A 27,882-nucleotide genomic window follows, 5' to 3' on the forward strand; every position below is an offset into this window, starting at 1 on the left:
CACTTTGGGGTACCATGCAGACGATTCTATGGACTCTATGATATGTTAGTTGAATAATTCATTCAACATTCACACAGTACAATATACTTTCCTTAGACCGTGCTGCACTTTTATGGCTCATGCATCTAGTTCCAGAGGCTATCTATGGGTTGTAACTCATCAGGGATATCTCCAGAGCAAGGTGCACTTGTACATGATATGTATGTGATATCCTTGATGGAGGATAAGGTGGCAGGAGTGATAAGAGATGTTTTTCAGAGATGATTCCCAATTTATTTTAATGCCTGTAAGTAAAGACTGTGCCAAAAAAACGAAAGTACAGAAAGTTTACAAAATGTAACAAATGTAAAGTCTAAACTTACTTGAAATATGCAATGCATATATACCATACTGCTAAAACCAGTGGCAAACCCATTGGGTATCAAAGGCAAGACCTATTGAATTTGCCAATGCTTGTTAATTACAGTCCCTGCAACAGCATGTTTTCCTGAAAAAGCACATTGGTAGAAAATGCTTCACAACATTATTTGAGCGATGTTTTTTTCTATCAATGTATTCCAGGCATGACTGCCTCGTGTCACCATAACATAAAAATGTGGAAATTAGATTAGCTAATTAATTACAACGATTTAAGCCAATAATGAAACGTGTCCAACCTAATTATTTCCATTTGATTTCGCTAGACTGGCCTGTAGTGTTACTTAGTAGTGGAAAGGATGTGTACCCAATTTACGTGCATCACTACTAGTCCTTTACCAGTCACCAGAAGCCTATGGGAAAGGATCAGAGATGAAGAGGGAACACCACAATCTGTGAGTCTAGTGTGAACGTGCCCACATTATCATCAATCCCGCAGAATTGGCGACACTCTCTGATGCACTGAACAAAGTAGAGTGCCTCCTCCGTGCCAATACCTAGAAGAGTCTCCGGCACAGCCATACTCCAGGATCCACGTTGAACCCAACTATGAAAGTCAGCCTATATTTGACATGGGGTGGGCGGAACTCACAGAGTTTCACTCCACGGAATTCTGCGGAATGACATGAAAACTCTGCGAGATTCCTCGGAGTTCTGTGAACGGGCAGAAGTCGAGCTGCTCTAGCTGATTTTTAGCTGCAAAATCAGCACAGACTGGGAGGGTTACACTGCATTGAAAAGAGATTTCTACATTTGTGCCTCTAAACGTGCCTTTCAGACCTCAAAAAGGGCAATCTAAAGAAGTGTTTATGGTGGAGACAAGATCATTGGTAGTCAGTGGTTCTCCTTAGAAACTCCCTTAAACCTCCTGGTATTTTACCTTCCAGGCCCTCCTCGAAGAAGGGCATGTTGATTAACTCCTCACCCGCAGTCAACGAGGAAAGCATGTAGAAAGCTGGCACCTAAATGGAGTAAGTTGTGAACAAAGAATGGCAGGCTGCCTGTAGAGTAGCTTTGAGAGGGATAAGTACAGCCACTTTTCATCCAAAAAGCGTTATTATTCAAAGTTAATTGAAGAACCCCCATAAGAGCACTGCTAAGCTGTTTAAAGGGTTTAAAGAAACCATAAATCCCTTAAGTCCCATTTTCAAAAATCAGAGAGAATAACTTATTTCTAGACATATTCCCATGACAAAATGCATGATGGACAAGGCATACATTTAAACCCCTTAACTGAAAATACGACTTATATAACCTAAGGCATTGCCAGTGATTCTGGCTGGAATTATCAACAAGCCCTTTGATGGTGAACTATTACCCAAGCTCTAAAGTATGTAGTGATAGCCCCACTGCTGAAGAAGCCCACTGTGCCCCAGACAACCCTTTTATTTGTCCTTTTATTTCCAACTCGCCCATTACGTGCAAACTGATGTACAATTGGCTATAGGAGCTTGGTAAAATTCTGCTAGAAACAAACTAGTCAGGCCTCCTGGCAGCTCACGGGACAAAATCTGTCATAAGTAAAGAAACCGAAGGATTGCAGTGGTAAACTGATGTTTTTTACCCGGCTATTCAGGTTCTCCTGGACCTGTCAGAAGCCTTCGCTACCAAAACCTGTGAGCGATGAATGAAACGTCTGCAGAGAGCAATAGGGCTCTCTGGGAAGGCCAAAGACTGGCTTGCCTCCTGTCTCAATAAGACCAACTTGAATCCTTTTTATCCGATATTAATAAAAATGTCCCCCGCAAGGTCCCACTAGGTTGAGCCTCTCCCCTCAGTATCCAGTGCCTATTTTTACCCACTGGCTGCAGCCATCAGGGAACATCATTTGAATGTCCGAAGGTACACAAATGGCATCCAACTGGAGCTCTGGCTTAAGAAGTGACCTTGTCAGCGTACCAAGTGGATTCTAAGTGTGGGCGACACCAAGTATGCCCCAACAGAATGGAGATGATACTGATCACTGCCTCAATCCCTGCGGCCCTACTTTTGATAGATCACTATGTGTAGAAACACACCCAATCAAGAATATAGTATACCAACGAAGTGTATATTTTCTTTTCAGCGACCGGACAACAACACAATCAAACTAAAGCACCCTACCTGATATTCATCTGGAAGGAACTGGATTACAGCTTCCCCACGTTTACCAGAGTCCACTGGTTGTCAGAGGCTAGGTGCGCTGATTTTAAATTGTAATGTCGCTGTCATGGGTGAAGTTGTGTAAAGGACCGACCTACCTCCAACAACTTATCCCAAGACCTAAAATCACTAAAGCATTACAATAAGTCAAGAATAAGCAAAGTAAAGGTTATTGGTTTAGAACAGTGAAATCCAGGCGTGTTTCCTAGTGGTTCAGTATGGTCTGCTCACCTGCGGATTACCGGACAATGGCCTTAAGTGAAAGACAATAGTTTCATGACAGTGTTTTCCTCCAGGTACTTTAACCATATTTAATTCTTGACAAGCAATCCAAGATAACTGTGATGCTCCACCTTGACATTGCCACACTTTATAGACCTATCTTGCCTGGGCCTGAATTCTGAAGCAACCAGTGAGGACTCATTCAGCATGAGATGCTAACCTTAGCAAGCAAGCCATGAAATAAGAGGTGGGATCTCTATGCCTGGGACAACGTTATTCACAGGGGCATGTGTGGAGGAGATGGAATGGACTTGGATCTCAGGAGACAAGACTCTGTGTCATGAACACAGCGACATATGTCAGTGATTCTATATTTTTAGATTGATTATTGGTTAAGGGGCTTACAGGTGGTCTGCACAACCTCTTCTCTGCAGCTCTTGACAAAATAAAAATGCTTCTTCAGAAAATGACGTTTTCTAGGCTGTGAGAAAGGTTTTGTATGACCAATAGCTCTTCAATAGTGTTGGACATGGCCCTTCTTGGGCGAATTATCCCAAACCTTTTCACTTTTTCCTCCTAGTCTTTGCTGACGCTCTCCACATGACTGTAGGAATCTGGGCACCTTCCCACTGTACTGTTGAGGGAAGGTGTGCACCCCACCTCGTCCGCGTTCGGCAGGGGGTGCGCACCCTAAGGGTTTAGGTGTCATACCTCAGTGCACCTGTAAACAGGTAGACCACATACCCGAGGTGTGTACGGCACTGACTATTAGTGGGACGTAGCACTGCATGTGCCACCCACTGGATAGCGTGTCAACCCCGTATAAGGCCTGTAGTTGCAGGCCTGTTATGTTATTTTAGCCAATTTGTAGAGTGTGATACAAAGGTGGATGATGGACGGAGCGTTTGAGGAAATCAAACACTCGCCCCCAGTCAACTGATCTGGGTTTAATCCATCACCATTCTTTAGCCCACTCAGCCACCCCAGTTCAGACATGGCCATATGCAAATCAGTCTGACCCTGTGCCTCATGGGAACAGTCCAGCCCGAACTGCCAAGCCATGTCTTCCCTGGACCGAAAACAAGCATCCAGGGACCGGTTTCGGATTCATAATCCTCATCAGCCAGGCTATCTTGAATCCAGTGGCCAAGTGAGCAAGGGACTCACGTCTGAGCATACCCTGCCACGCTTAGGGCGAACAAAGCGATACAAAGGGGGATGATGGATGGAGCGTTTGAGGAAATCAAACACTCACCCCCAGTCAACTGATCTGGGTTTAATCCATCACCATTCTTTAGCCCACTGAGCCACCCCAGTTCAAACATGGCCATATGCAAATCAGTCTGACCCTGTGCCTCATGGGAACAGTCCAGCCCGAACTGCCAAGCCATGTCTTCCCTGGACCGGAAACAAGCATCCTGGAACCGGTTTCGGATTCATAATCCTCATCAGCCAGGCTATCTTGAATCCAGTGGCCAAGTGAGCAAGGGACTCACGTCTGAGCATACCCTGCCACACTTAGGGCGAACAAAGCGATACAAAGGGGGATGATGGACGGAGCGTTTGAGGAAATCAAACACTCACCCCCAGTCAACTGATCTGGGTTTAATCCATCACCATTCTTTAGCCCACTCAGCCACCCCAGTTCAGACATGGCCATATGCAAATCAGTCTGACCCTGTGCCTCATGGGAACAGTCCAGCCCGAACTGCCAAGCCTTGTCTTCCCTGGACCGGAAACAAGCATCCTGGGACCGGTTTCGGATTCATAATCCTCCTCAGCCAGGCTATCTTGAATCCAGTGGCCAAGTGAGCAAGGGACTCACGTCTGAGCATACCCTGCCACACTTAGGGCGAACAAAGCGATACAAAGGGGGATGATGGACGGAGCGTTTGAGGAAATCAAACACTCACCCCCAGTCAACTGATCTGGGTTTAATCCATCACCATTCTTTAGCCCACTCAGCCACCCCAGTTCAGACATGGCCATATGCAAATCAGTCTGACCTTGTGCCTCATGGGAACAGTCCAGCCCGAACTGCCAAGCCATGTCTTCCCTGGACCGGAAACAAGCATCCTGGGACCGGTTTCGGATTCATAATCCTCATCAGCCAGGCTATCTTGAATCCAGTGGCCAAGTGAGCATTTGTAGAGTGCAACGTTTACCCGGAGGTGTTTTGGCGGCACTAGTCCTACGAACAACAGTAGGGGAGAGAGAAATGAGAAAAAGAGCCTTCTGATTGAGAAGCCACGTCTTTAGGTGCTTTCTAAATTGGAGAAGAGGGGTCTGACCTTAGGGAGAGCGGTAGGGGGTTCCAGTATATGGTGCTCCCACCACGAAGCTGCTTGTGGGCCAGTGGGGAGTTATAGTGCCCCAGCCTAGGGTGGCATCACTCAAGGCCCAGCCGACCCTGAGTGGGTCTTCCCATACCATGAGGGTACCCCCACCAGGGAAACCCCGAAGGACGCGGGGGTAGGCTGAGTGCTGGAGGGGACATATGGATGTTCCCTGCCCAGGTAGAGTTGAACCCTCCACCTGGGGCTTCTCTTGCCTTGGATTTCGTCTCTTCTCATGTGATGGATGCTCTTGGGATGTTGCTGACTCTCTTATGTGACCTCAGGGCTATGAGTATGTCCTCACTGTCAAGGCAGTGGGGAATTGCATGCGTCTTCCTACACAGGCTAGGAAGAGGTGTGATGACCCGGTGTTCTGAAACATAGGCCGATCAGCCAATGCTGACCGGGGAGTACGCACTTACACCTTTGGGTATGCGCACCGGCCCTGTTGCTGTTTCGAATATGTGTCTAGCCTGCCATGGCATACTGGAGGATGTACCCCGACACCTGTGGCATTGTGGATAGGTGTCCAGTCTGCCATTGCATACCGGTGCACACCTGCATCCCCCGGTGTTCTAATACCAAGGACAGGCCTGCCCAGACTAAGTGTTACTTAGGCGGTGTTTGGCCTTCCTTATCTTCCATCTGTGGTTATAGGACAATCGGGTTGAACCAGAAGGTGCAGGAAGGCTGGGGCCAAGGAGTCTGCAGAGTGTTATCCATTGACCTGCTAGGTACAAGTAGCACTGCATTAGGGCGCTGAGTGCGTATGTGTGTTCTGTACGGACTGGGTTGGTACCTATGGCATCATGTAGTGGTACAGAGTGAGTGTGGAAGTGATAATCAGTGAAACGCCTGTAATTCATGAAACAGACCAGCGGTGACAGTTTATACTTTGATTTCATGACAAAAGTACAATACATTTGACATTGGGTGTACCTGCATGGCTCCGGCCCACGGTGCTGCTAAAAAGTGTTCTCGTTTCATGTATCTACATATCATTGATATTGTTGTGACTGTGCAGGATTGTATTATCAGGATTGCTAGGGTGGGCCTGGGGGTGAAAATTGTGTTGCACCGCATAGTGGGGCTCTCTCTCTGTCAGGATCGGGGGTTAGATTAGGAATTGTCCACAGTGTGCAGTCTATTGATATCATAACTATACAAATAGGCATAATACAGCTATTAATATTTACAAATGTATTTTATGCCCGAAAGTATGTGATGTTCATGTTATAATGATTGAATATGTGTGTTGAATATAGACGTAATTTACATACATCCTGTGTGAAGTCTCTTTTGTGACGCTCCATATATTCATCATTATCCACTCCTGTGTCTTTACTTTTCACATTTCCTATAAAGGAAAACCTGCCTGCTCAGTGCCAAGCTACCCAAGAGTGAGCAGAGGTTATACGGCGAGCGTAACCACTTGCTCTTAACTGGAGCGGTAGGTTCTGGCTGGCTGGGGGCATCCCTTCAGCCAGCCAGAAAGTGTCAGTTCAAACATTTGGGGGTCAAGCCGTGGGATAGGACTTGAATTTTCACAGCAGTGCGTGGTGAATAATTGCACACCACACCAACCAGAAAGTGCTGGCTTCAACAAATAGGCTTTGAGGTTGTCTAATGCAGTATCTCTGGATGATGCAGATCCTTCAGTCCTTGCACAGGGTAATGTGCGGGAGGGTAAAATACGTGGAACTTCACAGTGTTCCTAGAGGAAATAGGTTTTTGAGGCGTTTATATTATTTCTGTACACTAGTGGTGTGCCAAGGAGGTAGCAGGTGGTTACATATTGAAAGGTTACCTACAGCAATGTATCCATTTGGCATGCTTCTCAGGCCACTAAAAAGGGTTCACTCGACTATGATCTCAAGAGATGATGAACTGCAAGTTCTTTAACAAGGTTATCTACAACACTTCCACTTAATCACAACTTCCTTGTTTTATTGAAAGCCAAGTACTTTAAAATGCTCAGTTGCTAAGCACTGCAAATAACAGATGTTTCTATTAATCAACATAATCATTTTCAAATGTGCAAAATTCAGTATAATGAATGATTGAGTTGATCTGGCCAAATTCGAACTTTGGACTTATAAGTTTCTCACACAAGTGTATCAGTGACTGAGCATTTAACTCACTTAGACATGATGCTGATACCACAAATGGGTAGGAAAGAGCCCTCAGACTTTAGAAGAGCAATCTACAACAAGGTACCAGGAAGAGTTAGTTTGTTCACCTTGAAAGGTGTTTCCCACACATGCACTCTGTGTAATGTAGGGGGTCATGATCTGTGAAAGATATTTTGTTCAGTAATGTGGGATTCGATGGTAAATCATGCTACCTAGAGTGTGATTATGGACACCACCAAATGTCTACGACTTAGACTCTAATGACCTTGAGATGGGTTATCTCAACCACAGTCTCTAGAGAAGAAGCAGTTTGAGTCTGAAAAGGAGTTACCTACAACAATGATTCTGCAAAGTAGTTGAGAGAGTTTATTTGCAGTTGTAGCAACAGATGAGTTATGGTTTCTTTACCTGTCGAGAAATTTTCTCCAATAGCATCTTCATGGGAGTTGGGGTCTTCTATCCTAAGGAGTGAGGTGTTGTGGCTCAGTTGACTTTGGGGAGGAGTTACCTTTTCTAACGTGTGAGGTGTTGGGAGCTCAGTGGAACTCTGAAGGGTATCAACTTCACTTAATGTTGAGAAATCAGGACCCAGCGAACCATTGGAACGACTATTTTACACTAATCTCTGAGATGTAGGGTCCTTCCTGAGCTACCAGGGATTCTCATTGCCCAGGGAAACGGGCGCTTGCAGCCCATCTGACCTTTGCATAAGGACTCCTGGTGAATAGCAACACTTGTCAGGTGTTTACTTAAGTCTACACTAAAGGCTGGGCAAGCCTTTATTTACATATTAACTGAAGTAAAGGAAAAGGAGCAAAAAAGGTGTCCTGCATCACTTATCTTTAGGAACACTGTCATGTTTAAGACATTGTGAAACAAACATGTAAACATATGTTAATGTCTATTAAAAATCTAAAAAAGTATATTTCTCTAACACATGGAAAAGTTTCTCCATAATGCATCAGGTTATATCCTATCATTGAGACGCATCTAATAGTTGTGATAGTTTTCAAACATGAACTTAGAAACAACCGTGCCCTCTCCCCCTCTCTGATGACAATGCGGTTAGCGAACTATGAGACGTCAGTCGTTGTGTGCACTCTGTAAGTGACCTAGGTTGTTGTTATACATGAAATAACATTATAGTCAATTAAATAAAACACAAGGGACGTTTTTGTGTAGTGCACATCTTGAACCTGTGTATTTTAAGGTGCTTTTGTAAGTGATAATGAAGGAAAAGGTGGCAAGGTAAAATAAAACAACTGCCTAAAATCACACCATTTTGTCAAGCGTGGAAGCGAGGATTGATTCCAGGTGTTCTGGGTTCACATTGGCAAATTCAGCTGCTAGATTAGCATTTCTTTTAAAATATCTTGTTGTACATGTCATGTCATGTCAAAGGTTCTTATATACATCAAATGTTAATGCTTGGACTTTGTTGGCACATAAGATTAGAGCATAAGTGGCAGACAGAATCCGCATGAAGGCTCTGCTCGTTTTAGGATAGACGATCTTGAGCGGGACCAGAGCAAGGCTTCTAGCTTGAGCTTGGCTTGAGCCGTCTTGTCTTGTTCACCTGTCAAGTAATCCTGGTAAGTGTTGTCAACGATTATTTATCGCTCTTCCTACCGTAACCGAGCCGGTTTCTAATCACTCCTAATGTTTATAGATAAGAGACTAAATGTATCAGTAGATTGTGAGGCCTAAGATTCTGTTTCTGTCCTATTCAATTATCATGTTACTTCTTACGTACACTTAATTTGTCAAAGGTAGCAATAACAAGCAGAGGCGGCTACTCCAGGATACGGTACAGGCATAGCAACTCAGATACAGCAAAACACATTATTGTCACATCCCAGGCTCTTCTAGAGTCTGGGGATCCTAATTGAGAGGGAGTATGGAATGCAACCATCAAAATAACTCACAGCTTACTGTCCACACAGTATATACGCTTCGCTCCGCCTATGCGCGCTCACACTCCACTTCTCTCCCAACTTCCCCCCTGCTGGCATCAGTGCAGCCCTCAGTCACACAACAAACCATGCATTTTGGCCCCAGGGAAAAAGTTTGTGGGTACACACGATCGGTGGGCTAAGTAATCCTTTGGAGGGGTATCAACAGTAGACTCGCTGGAGCAGACCACAGGTTTGTAGGGGCAGTGTCTTTAAAGTGCAGAACCGTCTTTGTTGGTGGTGGATACATTGGGGCACGTAGAGCAGCATCTCCGACCTGAAAAACCACGAGGGAGAAAAACTTGAGCAACGCCCCCTTGAACAGCAGCAACACCCGGTACCGCTGCTCTGGTACCAACTCGGTTCCATTCGGCTGCACACTGGAGCTGACAATTATTCGAGAGCAAGGACATTCAGCCCAGGCAGATTCACTGAGAGGAGGGAGGAAATGTCAGGGGCACGAGCCTGGAACGGGTCCTAACCTGATGTGCACGCGGTACCCTCCAGCAGGCAATGAGTGCCCCCGACTCTCACCTGAGCCTAACAAAAGGGACCCTCAGCTGACATACAGTGCTCTTGCTCTGGCACAGGGTATCTCGACTGGCACAGAGCGCTCTTGGCGGTTACAAGGTACTCCCGCCTCGCATAGGGTATAGAAAGATTATTAAACGGTGTTCCTGGCTGGAACTGCCCCCTAGCTGGCAGAGAATACACCGGGCTGGCACAAAGTGCTTCTGGGTTTTATAGGGGCAACACTGGCGGTCAGAGGGCACCTCGGCAGAGTACTTCTTCCTGACACAGCTACACATAGGGTTTTTGGCTAGCAGAGGGTACCCCAGCTTACAAAAGTTACCTGTTCCGGGCTGAGAGCGGTCTTGAATACATACGCATTGATAACACAGTGCTCCCTGTGGGAAAAGGTGCGTCCACCACCCCCCTTCCCCCCCGAGACGCGGGTCCAGTGCGAGGCCTTTTCTAAGAAACGATGGGACAAGCTGGGTTTGAAGCGGTGCACGCAAGCGCACTGGTGAGGAGACTGGTGCTCTGCCGCCAGTCAGCCGGCCTCGGAGCTCGCTTTGCCCGCAGAGAGCGCACAGAGGGCGATGCGGAGAAGCGGCAGCTGGGAGCGGGCCGCCTATTCAATGCTCCCCGAGCAGCAGATGGGGGAGGGCAGGTGGGCCTTCCTTTCACACTTAACACACAATGGTTTACACTTCCATCATCTGGCCCCTCAAAGAGCCCCCAATGCACCCGCCCCCCTCCCCCGGGCACAGACACGGTTTGTTCTTTTCATTAGGGTGCAGAGACACATTCTCCCGGCTGCGGGGCCCGCGGATCCGTGCTGCAGGCGAGGGCACAACATTCACCGACCCAGAGCCCGGCGGCAGCCTCCGAGGCTCTCGGTTATAGACCGGTCTGCACACCAGAGAAACGTGGAGGTGTGACGTGAGTGTACACACACCGCAGAAGGGCCCCCTACAATCCGAATTGTAGCCACCCTCTCCCGGCCATTTGGGATGCACCGTCCCCACCCCCAAGCCCAGTTTGCACGTCTCGAGCTGCAATTATGGCACCTTGGTTACGGCACCTGCTCGGGCTAATCCCCCCAGCCCAGTTCTCTGATACTGTGGAAACAGAAGAGCGACCCGTGCCCCTGCTTAATCCCCAAGGCCAGCACGGGCTGGGTGCAGCCAGGCCAAACACTGCTCTGGGCTCACACCCCCAGACCCTTCTCTGATGCTGCGGAATCAAAAGGCCTGCAGCTGCGCCCCCCGCCCAACCCTCACAGGCAGGATGAAGCCGGGAGACCTGCCCCCCAAACCCCTCAAGGGTAACCCCAGCCCGTACTCCCTAGCACTGTGGAGACAGTAGACCTACATCTTGGTACAGAGAGGTCTGCCTAGGCTGCGCCCCTTGCTAATATAGCCAGCCATACAACCTGAATAAGGAGGTGCCAGGCTCTGCTTCTGGCCATGCCTCCACCCCGGCCCCCCACCACCATGGTCAATGGAAGGCACGTCCTTGCCCCTGACGTTACTCTAAACTAACCCTTCCTCTGTGACCCCGTTCCCCACACCCTGGTCCTTGTATCCGAGTATTGTGGATACTGAATAGAGTACCTTTGTCCCATGCTTGCCTCAGGCCTGATTAATTTCCCTGCCTCTTGAACCCCAGAACTGAAGATACAAAGACTTATCGCTGCAACTGGTCGCGTTTGCTCTCTAGCACCGCGGATACAACGGTAGCGACCTTGATTCCCAAAACCTCAGATACAAAGGATGTCCTTTAACCTGTCTAATGTAACCAGCCCTGCCCTCTTGGTACTGCGAAGCCAGCCCCCGCTGCTGCACCAGTTCCGGTTGGGAAAGCATAACTCCAGGACACTTCTGGCATTGGAAGGTGCTGGACAGTTTACCAACGTTACAGAACTGGACAGGGCCAGTTGGTGGACACTCGCTCCCCCAAAGCCAGGTGGGAACACAAAATTCCATATTATCTTCTACTCTTCCTCCATGAAAAAAAGAGAAGCCTAAACTGGGCAAGAAATAGACATCGAGAATGAGTTTCCAAGTGAGTGTTGGCATTAATTGAGTCACTCCTTTCCCCACCATAATCGAATTAAAACAGATAATATCGACTGCTGGGAGACGAGGAATGGTGAGTACATTCAGAGAAGTGCATCAAGAAACGACGAAGAAAGAGTGAGGGTTACTGTGGAGATTCCTTAGGGCACAGGACGCTGGTGCCTCTTTTCACTGGAAACAGACACACCACACCACCGTTTGACCCTCGGCACAGATCCAACAGCTTGCAGTCGATGCATGTGTTTCTTTTGTCACTCGGTGCACGTGTGCTGTCGGGGGTGCGTGCACATTCAGGGTCTGAAGGTCCTCCCCCTCCACCCCCCCCCGCTCTCGGCAGACAAGCCCCTGGCACCAGGCCTTGTTCTGCATTCCCTCTCCGAATGCATCAGCACCCACTCCCCTGACAGAGTGAACGCTTTGTGTGGCCCCAGGTATCTGGCTGCCTCAGACACAAATGCCCCACTTTCAAGGTCTAAACCGTCGCCTCTGGGCAAATGGTCAATGCGATCTTAGCTCGGATCCCACTGAAACCAGATCTTCTGAGAACCAAGGGTCCTAGGTAGCAATTCTTTATATGTAGGAATCCGTTTCAGGCCATGGTTCCACCTGCCTCGAAGCGCTAAAAGCCGCCATCACTTTAATACAAGTATTTTATGTTTGTACAAATGTCTCCTCGGGTGGACTAGCATACGCCTCTGTCCAAGGTACAGAGACCCCGTATATGGGGTCCCTCGCTTTGGAATGATGCGCTCTCTTCCATGGGGATGTAGACCCTGTCTAGGAAACCGTGTGTCACTTTTGATCACCAGTGCCTTTTGTCTTTAGCACCAGTGCCCTGTTCTCTCTTACCAGGGGGCAGGTGCATGCCACTTACAACTCCTTAATATACCAGGATATATGTTTATGCCTCCAATGACCTTTGCCCACACTGTTAATGACCCCAGCCAATGCCACCAATGACCCCCTCCACCCCGCCAATAGCTCCTGTCCAAGCCACCAAGGACCACCATCTCCGACACCATTGGGTCATGACTCCACCACTAGTGGCCTCTCTGTACTTCACCCATCGCCCTCGCTACACCACAAATGCCCGTCTACCCCAGCAGTGATCACGGCCTACCCCACCAATACACACTAGGTCAACAACACCCACTTCCCCTCTCTGTAACGCTAATAGCCCGCCACTACACCGCTGATGGTCACTCCCTACAGCACCAATGGCCCATGTCTACACCACCGCGTGGTTAGTATATAGCCCAAGCCTATATACCACCCCATGAGCCAGTCCACAGCAACAGTGGCCCTGCCTTTGCAACCATGGTTCATAGCTCCATCACCAATTCTCTCCAAACCCATCCCACCACTTCGAGCACCAATGCTCCATTCCATCTTGTTCACTCATGGCCTGTCTTTCGACTTGAGCCCCCACCCCCCTCATCTCTGCCAGCAATGCATCCTCTCGCCTATGCCCCTGTCTTTGGGCACCAGTGTCCCTCCCATGTCTCCAGTGCCCACTCCAACTCATTTAGCAATAGCCTGTCTCTGGAAACCAGTGCCACTCTCATCTCACTCGTCAGTGTCCCCTTGTCTTTCAGCAAAACCCAATGTTTGGAAACCATAGACCTCCCATTCCAATTGCCTCTACATTAGCCATTCTTTTCGAGGGATGCCCACACTTTGGGTACCAGATTCCCATCGGCCCTTCCGCCAATGCCCTTTCTTGGGCAAAAGTGTCCCATCTCATGTCTTTCAGCAATGCCCAGTATTTTCTTTCTCATCAAGGCCCCCCCCCCCTCACATCTCTTCTGACATCCCTCCCGTCCTCGGACACCAGCGCCCTTCACTTCTTTCACCGATGCACCTTCCACCTTATTTATCAATGTTCGACTCCTTCGTAATCACCACTGTCTTTGGGTACCATGCCCCTCCCAGCTCATTCGCAAATGCCCCGAGGTTGGAGTAGCAATGCCCCTCCCATCTCAATTACAGGTGCTTCCCCTCTTAAGGACTATCGCCCCCCGCCTCCAGAGCATGTGTCCGCTGCGCCTCACCCTCCAGGCAGCATTGGCACATTGCAGCCGGTGCTGCGGGCCCAGCACCGGTGCTTAGCCTGCAGGCGCCCGTCACGGGAGATGCTCGCTCCGCCGAACATGAACCCACCTGTCTGTCCTTTGCCCAGCGTCTTCTCTAGCCGGTAGGGTCCCACGTACTGCGCGTGAGGCGCCCCGCCGCCGCTCTCCTTCCCCGTGGAGGTCATGTCTCAGCCCCCCCCAGTCTCGTCCTCCGGCACAGGTGGCAGCGGAGAGGAGGGGGGGGAATCCCGCAAAATATTCCAGATCCTCCGGCACAATCCCCGCCACTCCTAAATCCCAAGGATGCAGATAAGAGACGGCGTCCTCTCGGCGAAACCCTTCCTGGACCCAGGGGTGTCCCGGGCTTCCCCCTGCCCTTCTGTGTCCCGGGGGGCAGAGACCGTGGTGGGGGCTCCAAAGGAATTCCAAACGTAGATGGAGTCAAAAAGGATAAAAAAATTGAAAATAAAAAAATAATCCCACGGGTCCAGGGAGATGCTATGGTGAGGAGATCATGGTGCTGATGCAGCCCTGGCATTGAGGCGGACGAGCTCAGCAGCCAGACCCTCGCGCCCGCCCCCCACCCCCAACCTACCCGCAGCGCCGGGGACGTCAGCCGGTCCCTGGCAGGGGCTGTAAGGCAAGCCCTGATTGGAGGCTGCCGGCTCCCTCCCCATTGGCTGCGGCAGACCGCGCCCCGGATTGGACCATAGTGACAGGTTGTTGGGTATCCCGGTCCCCTCCATCCTTTCCTTTATTCCCGACTGAAGGTAAGGCAGGGCAGCTACTTGCTGCGAGGACCTTGTAATGTGCGCAGCATCAAGTGCGCCCTCTCTAAGTGCACATCACTCACTGCAGCATCCGTGGGACCAAGCCACACAGACAGCACACACAAAACCACCTCCGAAGAAACGCGACACCTGACCCTCCACGAGAGAAACCTTCTGATGGCAGCCGCTTTAGAAGCGCAGAAGCTAGAATGACATCTCTGTAAGCGCGGACCGATTGTGGGGACCATCTCCAGGCGCACATCACTCACTGAAGCCTGCCCGGTGGAATATCACAGACAAAGGTCTACTTGGGCTCCCACTAAACCATCCCCAGGCCAGAAACATCAGTAGGCGCACACCACGGGCTAAGCGCTCTCTAGACGCTTACTGATTGGTTTCTAGGAATTGGTTTCTAGGAATACACGTAAATCCTTGAAATAGAAAAACAGAAGTGCAGAGTACCTGCTCGTTTCTGAGATGTGCGGGTACTCTCTAATTAAAAGTATTACGTTTCCTTTGAGAAGTGCAGGTACTCTCCTTTTCAAAATAAAACAGTGCCGGTTCCGTACCGGACTGTACTGGCCCATTTAAAGCACTGATGCACGCACAGCCTGAAAAACACTTTTTCAAGACATATACCGTAGATTCAACCATCTCTAAACGAATGCATACACTGACACCAAGTAATAATAATAATTCCTATTTGTAACGCGCAAACATATCACCCTGAAGGGTTTCAAGGCACTGGAGGCTGTCAGGAAGATTAAGGGCCCGATGTAGGTCGCCAATTACCGGTCGGTAACGGCCATTTCGGCCGTTACCGACCGGTATTTGTGATTTGACATGTAGGTAGGCTTAATTGCACCCCATAGACTGAACTTACTCTGGAAAACATCACCGATCTAAATCTGTCAGGAAGTAATGAATGAATGATTTTTTTTATTTGTTTCAATTCATAAAAATTGTTACAAAAAACATACACAGTATATCCTTTTGGAAACCTTATTAGTTCTTGGTTAAAATGTCAGCATGTCATTTCATTTAGTTGATTTCAAAATAATTCAATTAGACAAGGAAAAATAAAAACAGTTAACATTTGATATATAACCACAATATTTAACTTTCGGTGTGCCCTTAAACCAGAGCTGAGCTTTTGTGTATGAGTCCTTTTGAAAATTTTGCTGGCCTTGCCAGTTCCATTGGGATCTCCAAATTAAAAACATTCCATTGCTTCTGGGCAAGTGTTAGTGCTGTGTTTTAGAATCTGAGGTTTCAATAAAGTGCAACGTGCATACATCAAATATGGCCAGATGCAGACTAAATGAGCCAAGGTTTCCTCATACCGGTGGCAAAATCTACAAGAGGTGACCATCTCAAGGGATTTCGAGCGGGCATTTATATCTGTCAAAGAGTACTTAATCATCAGGGAAGTCTGGATCACTAAATTTTTGACCAGGATAAATTTTTGTCACAAATGATGTGCAATTACAAAACGTGGTGTAATAGCGTAATCTCATGAATTTTGGGTAACAAGCTTAATGCAAAATTATGTCGGCATAATTGAAATTTAAATAAATACAACGAAAAGGGAGAAGAGAGATGAAATGTAGGGGATCCGGTCTCCCCAGGTACAATTACTTAAACAAAGAGAATCCACACAGGGATGTTGCTGGAGTGGTCCCTACAACGATGGGGAGCACACAGTGTTCTTTAAATACCCCTCACACACCAAAAGGACCTTTGGTGTCATGCTTCATCATTGGGGTCTACGCACCCCTCTACGGGATGCGGCGTGCTACTAACCGACGGAATACGTGGGAGCACTAAGGTTTTGACTATGTGTGGTGTGAGGAGTGGTTATGTCGTTAAGTGAGTGGTGGGTTCAAAAAAGTGTGGGTAGTGAAAAATTAAAAAGGGCCTGGCACGTGCGGTCTAATACATTTTAATGAGCCTCCATGCTGGCAGTATTAAAAAGGGGGGTGTCGAGGTGTATTTGTATGTTAATGTACAACATCATATAGCACCACCAGTGTTGACTTTTTAGATATTACTATCAAGAATGTCAATGGTTTTTTGGAAGTCGAGCTTTTCACAAAGCCAACGGCAAAAAACACACTTTTGCATTTTTCAAGCTTCCACCCGAAAACGCAGAGAGAGAGCATCCCGTTCAGTCAAGAATTGTTCTGATCTGAGTGATTTCTACAAACTTTCTGAAACACTTAGAAAAAAATTTAAAGACAGGGGCTATCCAAAGAAGTTACTTTCCCATTCTATGAAAAGGGCAAGATTCTATGATCGAGAGGCTCTTGTTTATAAACAAGAAGAAAAAAAGAAAGAACCTCCATCCAAGATTATGTTTGTCAGCCAATTCTCCACAATTAGTAATCAGATAAAGAATGTGGTGAATAAAAACTGGCACATCCTTAATCACGAAGAATCAACTAAACTGGAGAAAACGATGTTTGCCTTTAAAAAGAATAAAAATCTGAGAGATCTATTAGTGAACACATACCGTGAAGAAACCAAGGTTACCCAGAGAACATTAGATAACAGTGTAGTCGTAGGGAATTTTCGTTGCGGTACATGCAATGTCTGTCCACAGTGTTTACAAACCAATGAGATAAAACTAAACGGCAAAATCTTAAAGAGTAAATGCTTGACCAATTGCAGAAGTAAAAACATTATATATCGTCTACAATGTCCGTGTGGCCTTGCCTACATTGGGGAAACTGGGAGAGAAGCAAGAACCAGGTTCCAAGAACATAGGTCAGCAATTAAGACTAAAAAGCTAACAGCACCCCTCGTTGAACATTTTCTCATGATGGGCCACAGTGAGAATGATTTCACTTGGTTTATCATTGAGAAAATCAAGGTTGGGAAGCGTGGTGGCAATATACTGATGAAACGGAAAGCACGAGAACAGTGGCACATTTCCTTTCTTAATACTGTTAGAGCAGGGCTTAACTCAAAAGAAGAATGGGAACGTCTTATCAGACCCTAATAACTGTGACAGTTAATATGATTTGTAGTATCTAGTCTACATAACACGATTGTAGCTCCATTAGAAGCTGTCCTACTACATAATAACACCGCCATTTAGAATCAACCAAGATCTGTGTTAGAAAAGATATTATCACTTATAATGATTGGTAACTTCCTCACTGCATATTATTAATAGAACTCGATTAGACGCTGACATATTAAGTAAAAACACCAACATTAAGATCAGTGTTAAAGAGGATGTCATCATTTACAATGTATCATTAACAGGATGACTTGTCTTATCGATACTACATTACCTAATGTTCACATGTAGTGTGGAGATAATGCAAATAAGGTATCATGAAATTTGTATGAAATTTGTATAAATAAAACTAGTAGGACAAAAATAAGACACAACACACAAATTAAGTTCTGTTACCAACATGAACGGGTAGAATATATATATTATAAACAATGCTAAGTAGGATGATTGTATATAAAAACAATGATACTGTATATATATGCATTGATGCCTTGTTGGAAAACAAATTTGTATGTCGATATGAAATTGGCCAGCACAATGTTATGATACAATGTTATGATTATAGAGAAATAATAATGCCACAAAGGAGTAAAATTTAGGCGTTGTTTTAATATTATCTGCTTTTTTATTCAACATTGATATATCAAAGATTTTCAAGGGGTATGAAATATGATAGTAACAACTTTCGATAATTATATATGTCAGTGGAAGTCTGTCAATATGAAATGTACAAACATATTTTGTTATAATTATGCAATTGAGTTCTGCAAAATTGCAAGTTTGGTTAGAGACAGGGTTTCTAAATCCCAAATGTAGACATTGTTTCCACTGTATGGCGAAGAACTATGTCTTTTGTGCGCCATCTTTGAATACAATCTTAGGAAAGGAAAAACATGGGACATGTACCGAAACATATGAATTAATGACATATTGAGTTTAGCGAAGCTTTAGAATATGTTAGCTAGCAATAATTGAAAATGTGAACACTGTTTTCACGATGAAATATCAAATACTAAATATTGATCGTTTTTCTATATACGCTGCTAAATTTATCGAGTGATATCAAAGTTCTCAAACATTACATATTATGGGATCGTGGTACACTGTTTAAAACCGATTATGGGATATACAGCGTAGCGTAGACTGGACATAATTTTGGAAGACAATTGGGCCGCCGTCTATTTCCATAGCCCCGAACACCGGAAGTTAATCATCCAGGAGTTAATGATGCCAGGCTTCGCGCGCCATGGTAGTATTTAATAAGAGTCCCTTCGTGCAAACCGGTATTGAAGAAACGGACATCTCTTTTGAAGGCGACACTCTATATGTGAGCAGGTATGTCGAATAGCTCTTAGTCCAAATAGCACGTCAGTTGTTTAATCGACGTAATTCGCTTATATCCTGACCACCGTGTTTGTATTTACAGACTGCGGGCGGTCTTGGTCTTAACCGGGAGTTCATACTACCCTTCTACCGAAGCATTTCTGAACAGAACGGCCCTCATTGTAACGTAGCTCTACGTGCAACGATCTTCGGCTCCATTTTTAGGTATTATACCTTTATAATGCGTTATATTTTATATCTTATCAACGCTCAGGAAGGCACTACGGTTATCGTGTTTGTGTCCCACTATTTACAACAGACACAAGCGATAGCTTTATCGAGTCTGTCTCCTTTATTAAAATTTACTGAAGGGGATATGAATTATAGACTAAAGGGATTGACGTGTGTAACAGAATGGTGGCCGATATATTTTGCCTGTAAAATAAATATACCTACATAATGAGCGAACATGGCTTTAATTGATAGCGGCATATTAGTATATATGCACAGCATCCGCCTATTAATACTAATTGTACGGGCTATACAAACGGATATGGAGCGATAGATACTTACCGTTTGATTTATTTTCAGAACCTAGTGGTCTATGTTGTATCTCCGGCAAGCCACCTTGTGACGAACTTTGAAGAAATTTTCAATAGGTGAGCGTTACGAATATCATGATAAGATTGCATGGTAATATGTATAATGTCCAATTGGACCTGACTGAGGTTTTAAATAATGTTATAGGAGCCTACAGATATAGTGTGCCAACGGAATACGAAACCCTGGATCAAGCATCAGAAGGCTCTTGAATGCTCTGCACCATTTTAGAATGAGGTAAATTCTGAGCTTTACTGGAGTACCTATAATGAGAAGGGTAATAGGTAGAAAGGTTTCAACCCCTACAAGTAGAAAGCATCGGACTGTAGTATATATATAAATAGTCCAAGAGAATATCTATCACTAGAGGTGTAAATATCGTTAGATAAATCTGTAGGACGCCAGGTTCAATGTGCTATTTTCTCTTGTGAAAACACCAACATTTAGCTTTGTAGGATGTAAATGTTTTAATGTGGATATCATTTATATGAAGCAAGATGCTCATAATTTTACTAAGAACTATGAATCTGAATGTAAATGTATAATTGCTTAGTTTGAATATTAAATCGGATTGTCAGCAGGAGTAGTTTGAGTAGATGATGATGCAATTAACAGTTAGAGATGGTGTATCTTATGTTGTACATTTTTATTTTTCAGATGTACCGTATAATGTGGGAATGTATAGTTTTTAATCCTGAAGAAGGTGTTGGCTTGTAATCAAGTTGCCAAAACCGAAACGCGTCGATGCCATTCTGAATTGTGACACGCTAAGTCATTGGACTATATAACTTCTCCATCTTACAGATATTTATACAAATTTTGAGTATGATTTAATTAAGTCTGATTCTGAATTGTGACACGCTAAGTCATTGGACTATATAACTTCTCCATCTTACAGATATTTATACAAATTTGGAGTATGATTTAATTAAGTCTGACTATTGTGTCCCATTCTATTTTATTTAGAAACATTTTCTATGTTTTATTCCCACGTGTTGTGATTATGTGTAGAAATTGTGTCAGGATATGTATATAATTATTTCTACTGTGTTTTTGTTTTTTATTAATGTTACAATAAACTGTGTTCGGTTTTAATTTTCTATTTCTGACTATGTTTGCATCATCTTTGCTCTTGCGGAATTGGATGGATTGTATTACCTTTGGTTGTTGAGGTTGAAAGTGGTACTTCTAGTTTATTAATTGTCCAAAGGGGACATTGTACTTGACTTATTGTTAATGTACAACACCTCATGAGTGCGTCGACATGTTTCAAAGCTGGACTTCTTCTTCAGGCCGGGTTTGCACAGATCCCCACCTTACTAAAGTCAAGATGTTCCTTAACATCACTGTTAAACTTAATTACGTTTAATTCGGCTAACCGAGACTAATATGTGCCTTCATTTTTTATTTTAGAGATATTTGCAAATTGTTAGCACCATGAGCCTCCAAGACGGTAGGGGTGTGGTTCTCAAATAGCAACAAACAGCAGGAGAATCCCTGTCCTTGACTGCCCCTGACTGCTCCGTCGATCTGTGCAACCCCGTCCTGAAGAAGAAGCCCAGCTTCGAAACACTCATGAGGTGTTGTACATTAACATACAAATACACCTCGACACCCCCCTTTTTAATAGTGAACTCCACGGCAGAGCCACGTCGTAAAATATTCTTCCACCCTTCTTTCTCAAGAAGAAAACGGAGTCGCACTCACGGGCACTTTCCGACCGTTCTATTTATTTAAAGATTCCAAATTTCACATTCTCGCACAACCAACGCGTTTCAGTGTTCACTGACACCTTGATCATGGTGTCAGTGAACACTGAAACACGTTGGTTGCGCGAGATTGTGAAATTTGGAATCTTTAAATAAATGGAACACTTGGAAAGTGCCAGTGAGTGCGACTCCGTTTTCTTCTTGAGAAAGAAGGGTGGAAGAAAATATATATATATATATATATATATATATATATATATATATATATATATATATATATATATATATATATATATATATAAATATAAATATACATTTAACTCTATTGGTGGGGCTGCAACCAATCAAAAAACGGCAACTGTTCTCTGCATCAGCGTTAATGATATGAGTAGAAAATAAGAAGGGCCTCAATTTCCAATAATGCAGCATCAATGATGGATTACTCAGTGCTTTCTTAAATTCATATAGTATTACGGCCACTTCTTACTACTGATCTCATCTTGTCGTCTCAAGCGGCCAGCCACTCTTTCACCCGGTTAAAATGCTGTGTACGTCCCCCTCGCCTGCTGCTGGTTTTTATCAACGAAGTGCCCGTAAGTGTCCCTCATATGGCTGGGGCACCTTAGACTTGTATAGCCAAACACACAGCGGGTGCCTTCGTAGACGAAAGATGAGTTTGTCTTTGTTACACAACAACTACAAAGATTTCGGAGCACTCTCTGGGTCATCAAATGATTTATTCTTGCAAACACATTTCGACGTGGTGCCTTCATCAGTGCCATAAATCTTATTGGATCTCTCACAACATTAAGTCCTTTTAAATATCCTAATGTTAACTCCATTGGTGTGGCTGCAACGAATCATATATATATATATTCATAGAAAAAAAACTAAAGGTTTCAGGGACATTATAGTTAGGCTGACATTTCACTCGTACCAAACCGGAGAAATTCAGCTGTTATAGTTAGCTGAGCTAACTATAACTTGCACCCCCGCAATGCACTGCTGATGATATCACATATTACATCACTCATGACATGGTCATTGTCATCACTAATGACATCACTGATGACATCATCCAGTGACTGAGTTTTCTAAAAAATGTATGAATGTTACATATATATATATATCTCTATGCTCATTTCCATAGGAAACTTTTGTCGCAGCTACAGCCCAAAATGCTGAACGGAATTACACCAAATTTGGCATAACGGTATCTCTTAGTCCAAAGTGCACTCTTTAAATGGTATAAATTAATTCAGTAGTTCCTGAGAAATTCATATGTAAAAAAATATTAGTATCTGGTGATCGCTGTGGATCCGCGAACCCCTTCCCGATCACGAGCTTGACTCTGATTGTCTCCCAACACTTCAAACCAGAAAGTGTTGGCAGCCATCTTTTGACTCTGTAGGAGGGCATCACGGCTCCCCCGTAGCCCCGGGGACCACCACCTCACCGGGACTTTAATATTTAATGAGGGGGGCTTGTGCTCCCCTCCACATCCCCGGGGACCGCCACCTCCCAGGGTTTTTTTTTAAATTAAAAAGGTGGAGGGCTCCTGACCCCCCACATAGCCCCGGGGACCACCACCTCCCCGGTATAGATTATGTAAATACAAGGGTCCGTTGCGGACCCCGGGGACCACCACCTCCCCAGGCTACTTGGCCCCCCTCCAGGAGCCCTCTATGGCCCTGGGGACCGCCACCCCCCAGGGCCGGCTCCAGCAATGTCCTTGAATGCCCACCCCCGGCACATTACAGTTTGCTATGGCAGGGCAGCAGCACTGCTCCTGGCCTGCCATTGCAAACTTCTGCTTCGCTTCATGGAAGCGAGAGCAGAAAAACTCTTGCTTCTATGAAGCGAAGCAGTATCGCTTTTCAATGGGAGGTGCATGTCAGTAGCTCCTTTTGCCCAAAAGCAATGCCGGCTTCCACAGGAGGTGGGGAGGCACCAGGGACTGTGGGGGCATTGAATGTAAATGTAAATGTAGTAGTACTTGTATAGCGCACAAATCACCCCATGGGGCGTCTCGGTGCTTGTACGCATACCGCTGTGGAACCCCTGCTGGCTTTTCCATGTGAAGTGCCCACTCCTGGACACCCCCAAGGTGAAGCCAGGCATCCTAGCATTGTTGGGGCCGTTGTGGAGATTAAGCAAGCTATTGCCCAGAGTTGCAGAGTGGGACCCATGAATTAGAAAAGACACCGAGGCGAGAATTATCAGGTCCGAGGAAATTGAGCCTAAGCCCCGACGAGGCGGGAATTGAACCCTGGTCCCGGGCTAGACCTCTGCATCTGGGTCCGCCGCTCTAACCATTGAGCCACACTTCTCCACCGAAGCTTCTCTCGGGGTCCCCAAACAGAGGCCATGCCCTGGGGATGGGGCCCCGGGGTGCTAAATGGCCCGGGAGTGGGTGCCACTCGGTCCATCTCTCCTTTTAATTAAATAAATAAATGAGAACAGGCCCCGGGGGATAGGCCCCCTCCCTGTACCACTCTTCAAAGCACCTCCTGGATGTAGCTGTATGAGTGTTTGAATGGATGATTTAGTGGGTGCATGACTGACTATTAGTGGGTTTGGGCTGACTGAATAAGTGAGTGATTAAACGTGTCTTAGTGACTGCAAAGGTGAATGACTATATCAGTTTGTCAGTTGGCATGTAAGTGGCTGCATGGGTTGGTGAGTAGCAATATGCGTGTCTATATGGGTAAATTATTGGTAGTTGAGTACCTGTATGGGTGCCTGAGTGTCTGTGTGGGTGGGTGGCAGGGTGTGTGACTCCCTGCATGGATGTGTGAGTGGGTGATTCACTGGGTGTATGGGCTCATGAGTGAATCTGCGAGGGGCTGTATGGGTAAGAGAGCATGCGTATGGCTGTGTTGGTGAGTGAATAGATGTTTCAGTGGTATATGTGTGAGTATCTACATATGTGGAAGGCAGTATATGTGAGTGTTGGAGTATATACGTGACTATATGTGAGAGTGGCTGTGTGGATGAGTGTGCTTGTGTCACTGATTGTATAAGAGAGTAAGTATGTGTTAGTATCTGTATGAATAAGTGAGTTGGTGTGTGTATAACTCTTTAGGTGAGTAAATGGCAGTGTGATTGATTGTTTGGGTGACTGACTAGGTGTGTGAGTAACTCTATGGGTGAGTGGTGGTGTATGAGTGTCTGTATAGGTGTATGTATCAGTGGCTGTATTGATGAGTGACTGCGCGTATGAGTGACTGTATGGGTGAATGAGTGGATGTGTGTGTAGACCTATGAATCAGTGAATGGGTTTGTACTAACTGGTATTGGTGTGTCTATTGTTTCGAGAATGGTATTCTGTATCTTAGAGTGGGTGTATGAAAGATTATATTAGGGTCTCTGGTAGTGCATCAGATATTAAGTGGATGATGTCACCAGTGAAGTCATGTGGGATGTCATCAGTGATGTCATCAGTGATATCACTGTCCTTGTCATGTGTGATGTAATATGTTCCTAACCACAAGAACACTGAAACTTCAGTTTTTTTAGTTAATTTCTAAGGTTTTTAAATGGTAATTACTAACTATAACGTCCTGTAAAAAGGTCAGGCTACCAATCAGTATAAAAGATCCTTAAGTATTGCCCGGCGGTGTCGCCTCTTAAACCCACAAGATATTAACCAATGAAGAGGCAGGCGCTGGAGACTGGAAGGCAGGAAACAAAGGTTTATTCTCTCCGGAGGAGAACACATCAGTTCGGACAGCAAGTATCGTCACGAGGTGCTCTAACCGCATCTCTGAGGCCTGGCCTCTTATACACAGTTTTATGATCTTTATTGCAGGTAACACATTCTTGCAATGCTTTGAAGTATGAAAGGACATCCTCGGAATCTCCCCTTCAGACCCGTTCCCACACACATTTACAGTTGAAGTCCCCACCCCGGTCACAATAGGTGATGATTATCGCGCAGCTGGACATTCCGCTGATTCACGGAATGTGTGGGGTTGATCGGATATCATAGGGTGGGGGCTTTGATCAATTCGAGGGTCCTTTAATGGGGAAGCTTCCTACTGTATGGGGGGGGGGCAATAAACAGTATCCGCAGGGCCAGGTGGCGGCCTGGGAACGAGGAAGACAAACGGGCACGCAGGAAAAGGGGGTTTGTATCAAAGGGTCTGGGACCATGAAAGGAACGAAGGGAGGTGTCGCGCTGGGAACAGGATGGGATTCCGGGACAGAGCTGCGCTGAAGAGGGGTTTACGAGCGGGGGGGGGGGGTCGTCAGCGCGCGGGGGGGGGGATGCCTGCGGGGTTGAGGGAGAGAGAGAGACGCGCTGGCTATCAGCGAGGGGCAGGGAGGCCATGGTGTTCAAAATGGCTGCCGCTTATGTGCACGAATGGGTTCAAGGAGAGCAAGATGGCGCCGATAATGTTGACGTTTGCAGCCTAACTTTTAACAGTCCTCCCTTTTCAACATATCTAGCCAACTTGCCTACTCATTGTCAATCTTCATCAAATTCCTAACCTCGGCATCATATAATGCTCCCATGCGTTCGTTTCCAAAGTCCACAGTCTTAGGGCAAATACAATTTGCACATAATGAACACAGAGGTGGCAGACATTGAATTCCTAAGCATAGACCGCATATTACAACTACGGGACTCAGGATAATGGTGAACAGTCTCCAGCCCCAGTCCTTAACGGTGTTCCAGAACCAACCACCAAGCGACCATTCTTCCTGATCCTGGTGGACTTCTGAAGAGAGTCTGTGAAGATGTTCGATGGCTTTGTACACTGAGGGTGAGTTGTCCGGTATGTATGTACAGCAGCTGGACCCAATAATGCGGCATGCTCCACCACGGTCCGCAAGAACCACATCTAGGACAAGGCGGTTCTGGAGGGCCACCAAGCGGACCGCTTGAAGCTCGGCGGTGTTGTTAGCAAAGATACCAGCTGTGATGTTCATTGTTGTCTCAACTGCCTGAGTCAGATGTCGGATGGCACGGCTGTTTGCCATCGGGCCCCAGAGGGGAACAAGTCCCTTCATAGCATCGAGGAATTGCGCTCCTGTTGAGTCGGCTTGCTCAATGTCCTTGGCTCGTTTTTGTCTATGATGATTCGCTGGGGCCACATAAGTCGGAGGAAGGATGAAGGAGATGAAACAAGTGCCCCCCCAGCCTTTGGGGAGCCAGGTGTAGGCCTTTGTGCCGCAGACGAAATACATGTTTGGGGACGACACAAAGGGAGGTGGATCCGTGGAGTCCAAAGTTCTGGTAAAACGGCAAGCACTGCGGCCCACCAGCTGTGTCCCATGTCCTTCTATGCACATGTGGCCTGTGACGTTGATGACTGACAGGGCCACAGTCAGAGTGGCAGCCGTTCGTTTCCGCAGGTAGGAGAAGGTGGGTCTGGTTGGGTTGTTGAACACCTGCATTTCAATTCGTTCTTTGGCAGGGATGTCCATGTGGATTGAGTCGTTGGAGGTCTGCGGGCAGAAGTGTGCCTTTGTTTTGTTTCGCCAGACCCCGTGGAAGAAATGCGTTACGGTTTTGCTGGAGGTGGCATTGTCCTTATAGCTTTCTTGCAGGAGGATCAGCCAAGCAAGGCAGGAGCCATGAACTGAGAAGGGTGAAGGGATGAATGGTATCGAGTGTCCAGTGGCGTGGGGTAGCAACCCACAGATCCAACAGTTGGTGGCATTTGTGGCGAGGTTGTGCTGGTGAAGGAGCTGTACGAAGGAGTTATTCCAAAACTCCTTTCGCCTCTCTCTGAGTTGAGGAGAAAGCGAAATCAGATAATGTTCCTTCATGGTGGTAGGCTGAGCAGTGGTCAGGAATGTTTCGTGAGCAGGTGCATTTTCTTCCACAATCCAGAGTGTGGTCATGAGGAGAAAGCAGAAAAGGATTGTGATGAAGAGTGCAATTGTCTTTGAGCTGTGGAGTCTGTCTGTTCTTGGGTTTCTGTAGTGGGTATTTCCTGTTGCCTCCATCATCTTCTTATTTGGCGCTTCCATCATCTTCTTATCTGGCGCTTCCATCATCTTCATCTTCAAGGTGCTCGGTAGTGGGCAGAACCACAGACTTAGTTTAGCTTCTCTCCAGGTAACCCTTGGTTGCTTTGGGTCACCGTTCTGAGATTCAACTTAGTTCGTGGTCTACTTCGCCGAAGCTCCCTCCTTTCGACGCAGGAAATACCCTTCTCTGGATGGCACAGTGGGATCAGAGAATTTTGAAAGTTCAAGTGCTTTGGTATCTGGATAGCAGGTTAGCGACGGTCGGTCTTTGTTCAGGAGCTCTTCTTGGTTGTCGATGTTTTCTGTCGTGGCCAGGGTCGAGGAGACCTTCTTACAGTGGTGTGCGTGCAGCCAGTGCCGTTTCCCCTCCACACGAAGAGCCGTCCGGGTGGTGATTAACACTTGCCAGGGGCCCGTCCACCGGGGTTCCAAACTCTTCGACCGCTGAAAGTTTCGGATCAGCACGAAATCTCCAGGTTGGATGGCGTGACCCGGACCCCTGGAAGCATCGGGGATGGCCTGCTGCACCTGCTGATGAATGACAGACAGAGTTTCAGTCAATTTATACAGATAATCAGACATTAGGACGTCCGGGACGTCATGAATGGAAGTTGG

At 46.2% G+C, this 27,882-nt stretch overlaps 1 protein-coding gene across 3 annotated transcripts in view; it reads right to left on the reverse strand.

Moving 5' to 3' along the window:
• The window catches only part of BRSK2 (BR serine/threonine kinase 2), a 762,518-nt gene extending 748,068 nt beyond the window's left edge, over positions 1–14,450 (reverse strand). For all 3 annotated transcript variants that reach the window (XM_078682762.1, XM_078682764.1, XM_078682763.1), the window contains exon 1: positions 13,947–14,450. In XM_078682762.1, coding sequence (XP_078538888.1) covers positions 13,947–14,043 — 97 coding nt within the window. In that variant the 5' untranslated portion in view covers positions 14,044–14,450. The remainder of the gene's footprint in view (positions 1–13,946) is intronic.
• Between the last annotated feature and the right edge of the window lie 13,432 nt (positions 14,451–27,882).

This window comes from Lissotriton helveticus, chromosome 3_1 (assembly GCF_964261635.1).
Source record: "Lissotriton helveticus chromosome 3_1, aLisHel1.1, whole genome shotgun sequence".
Taxonomy (NCBI): Eukaryota; Metazoa; Chordata; class Amphibia; order Caudata; family Salamandridae; genus Lissotriton; species Lissotriton helveticus.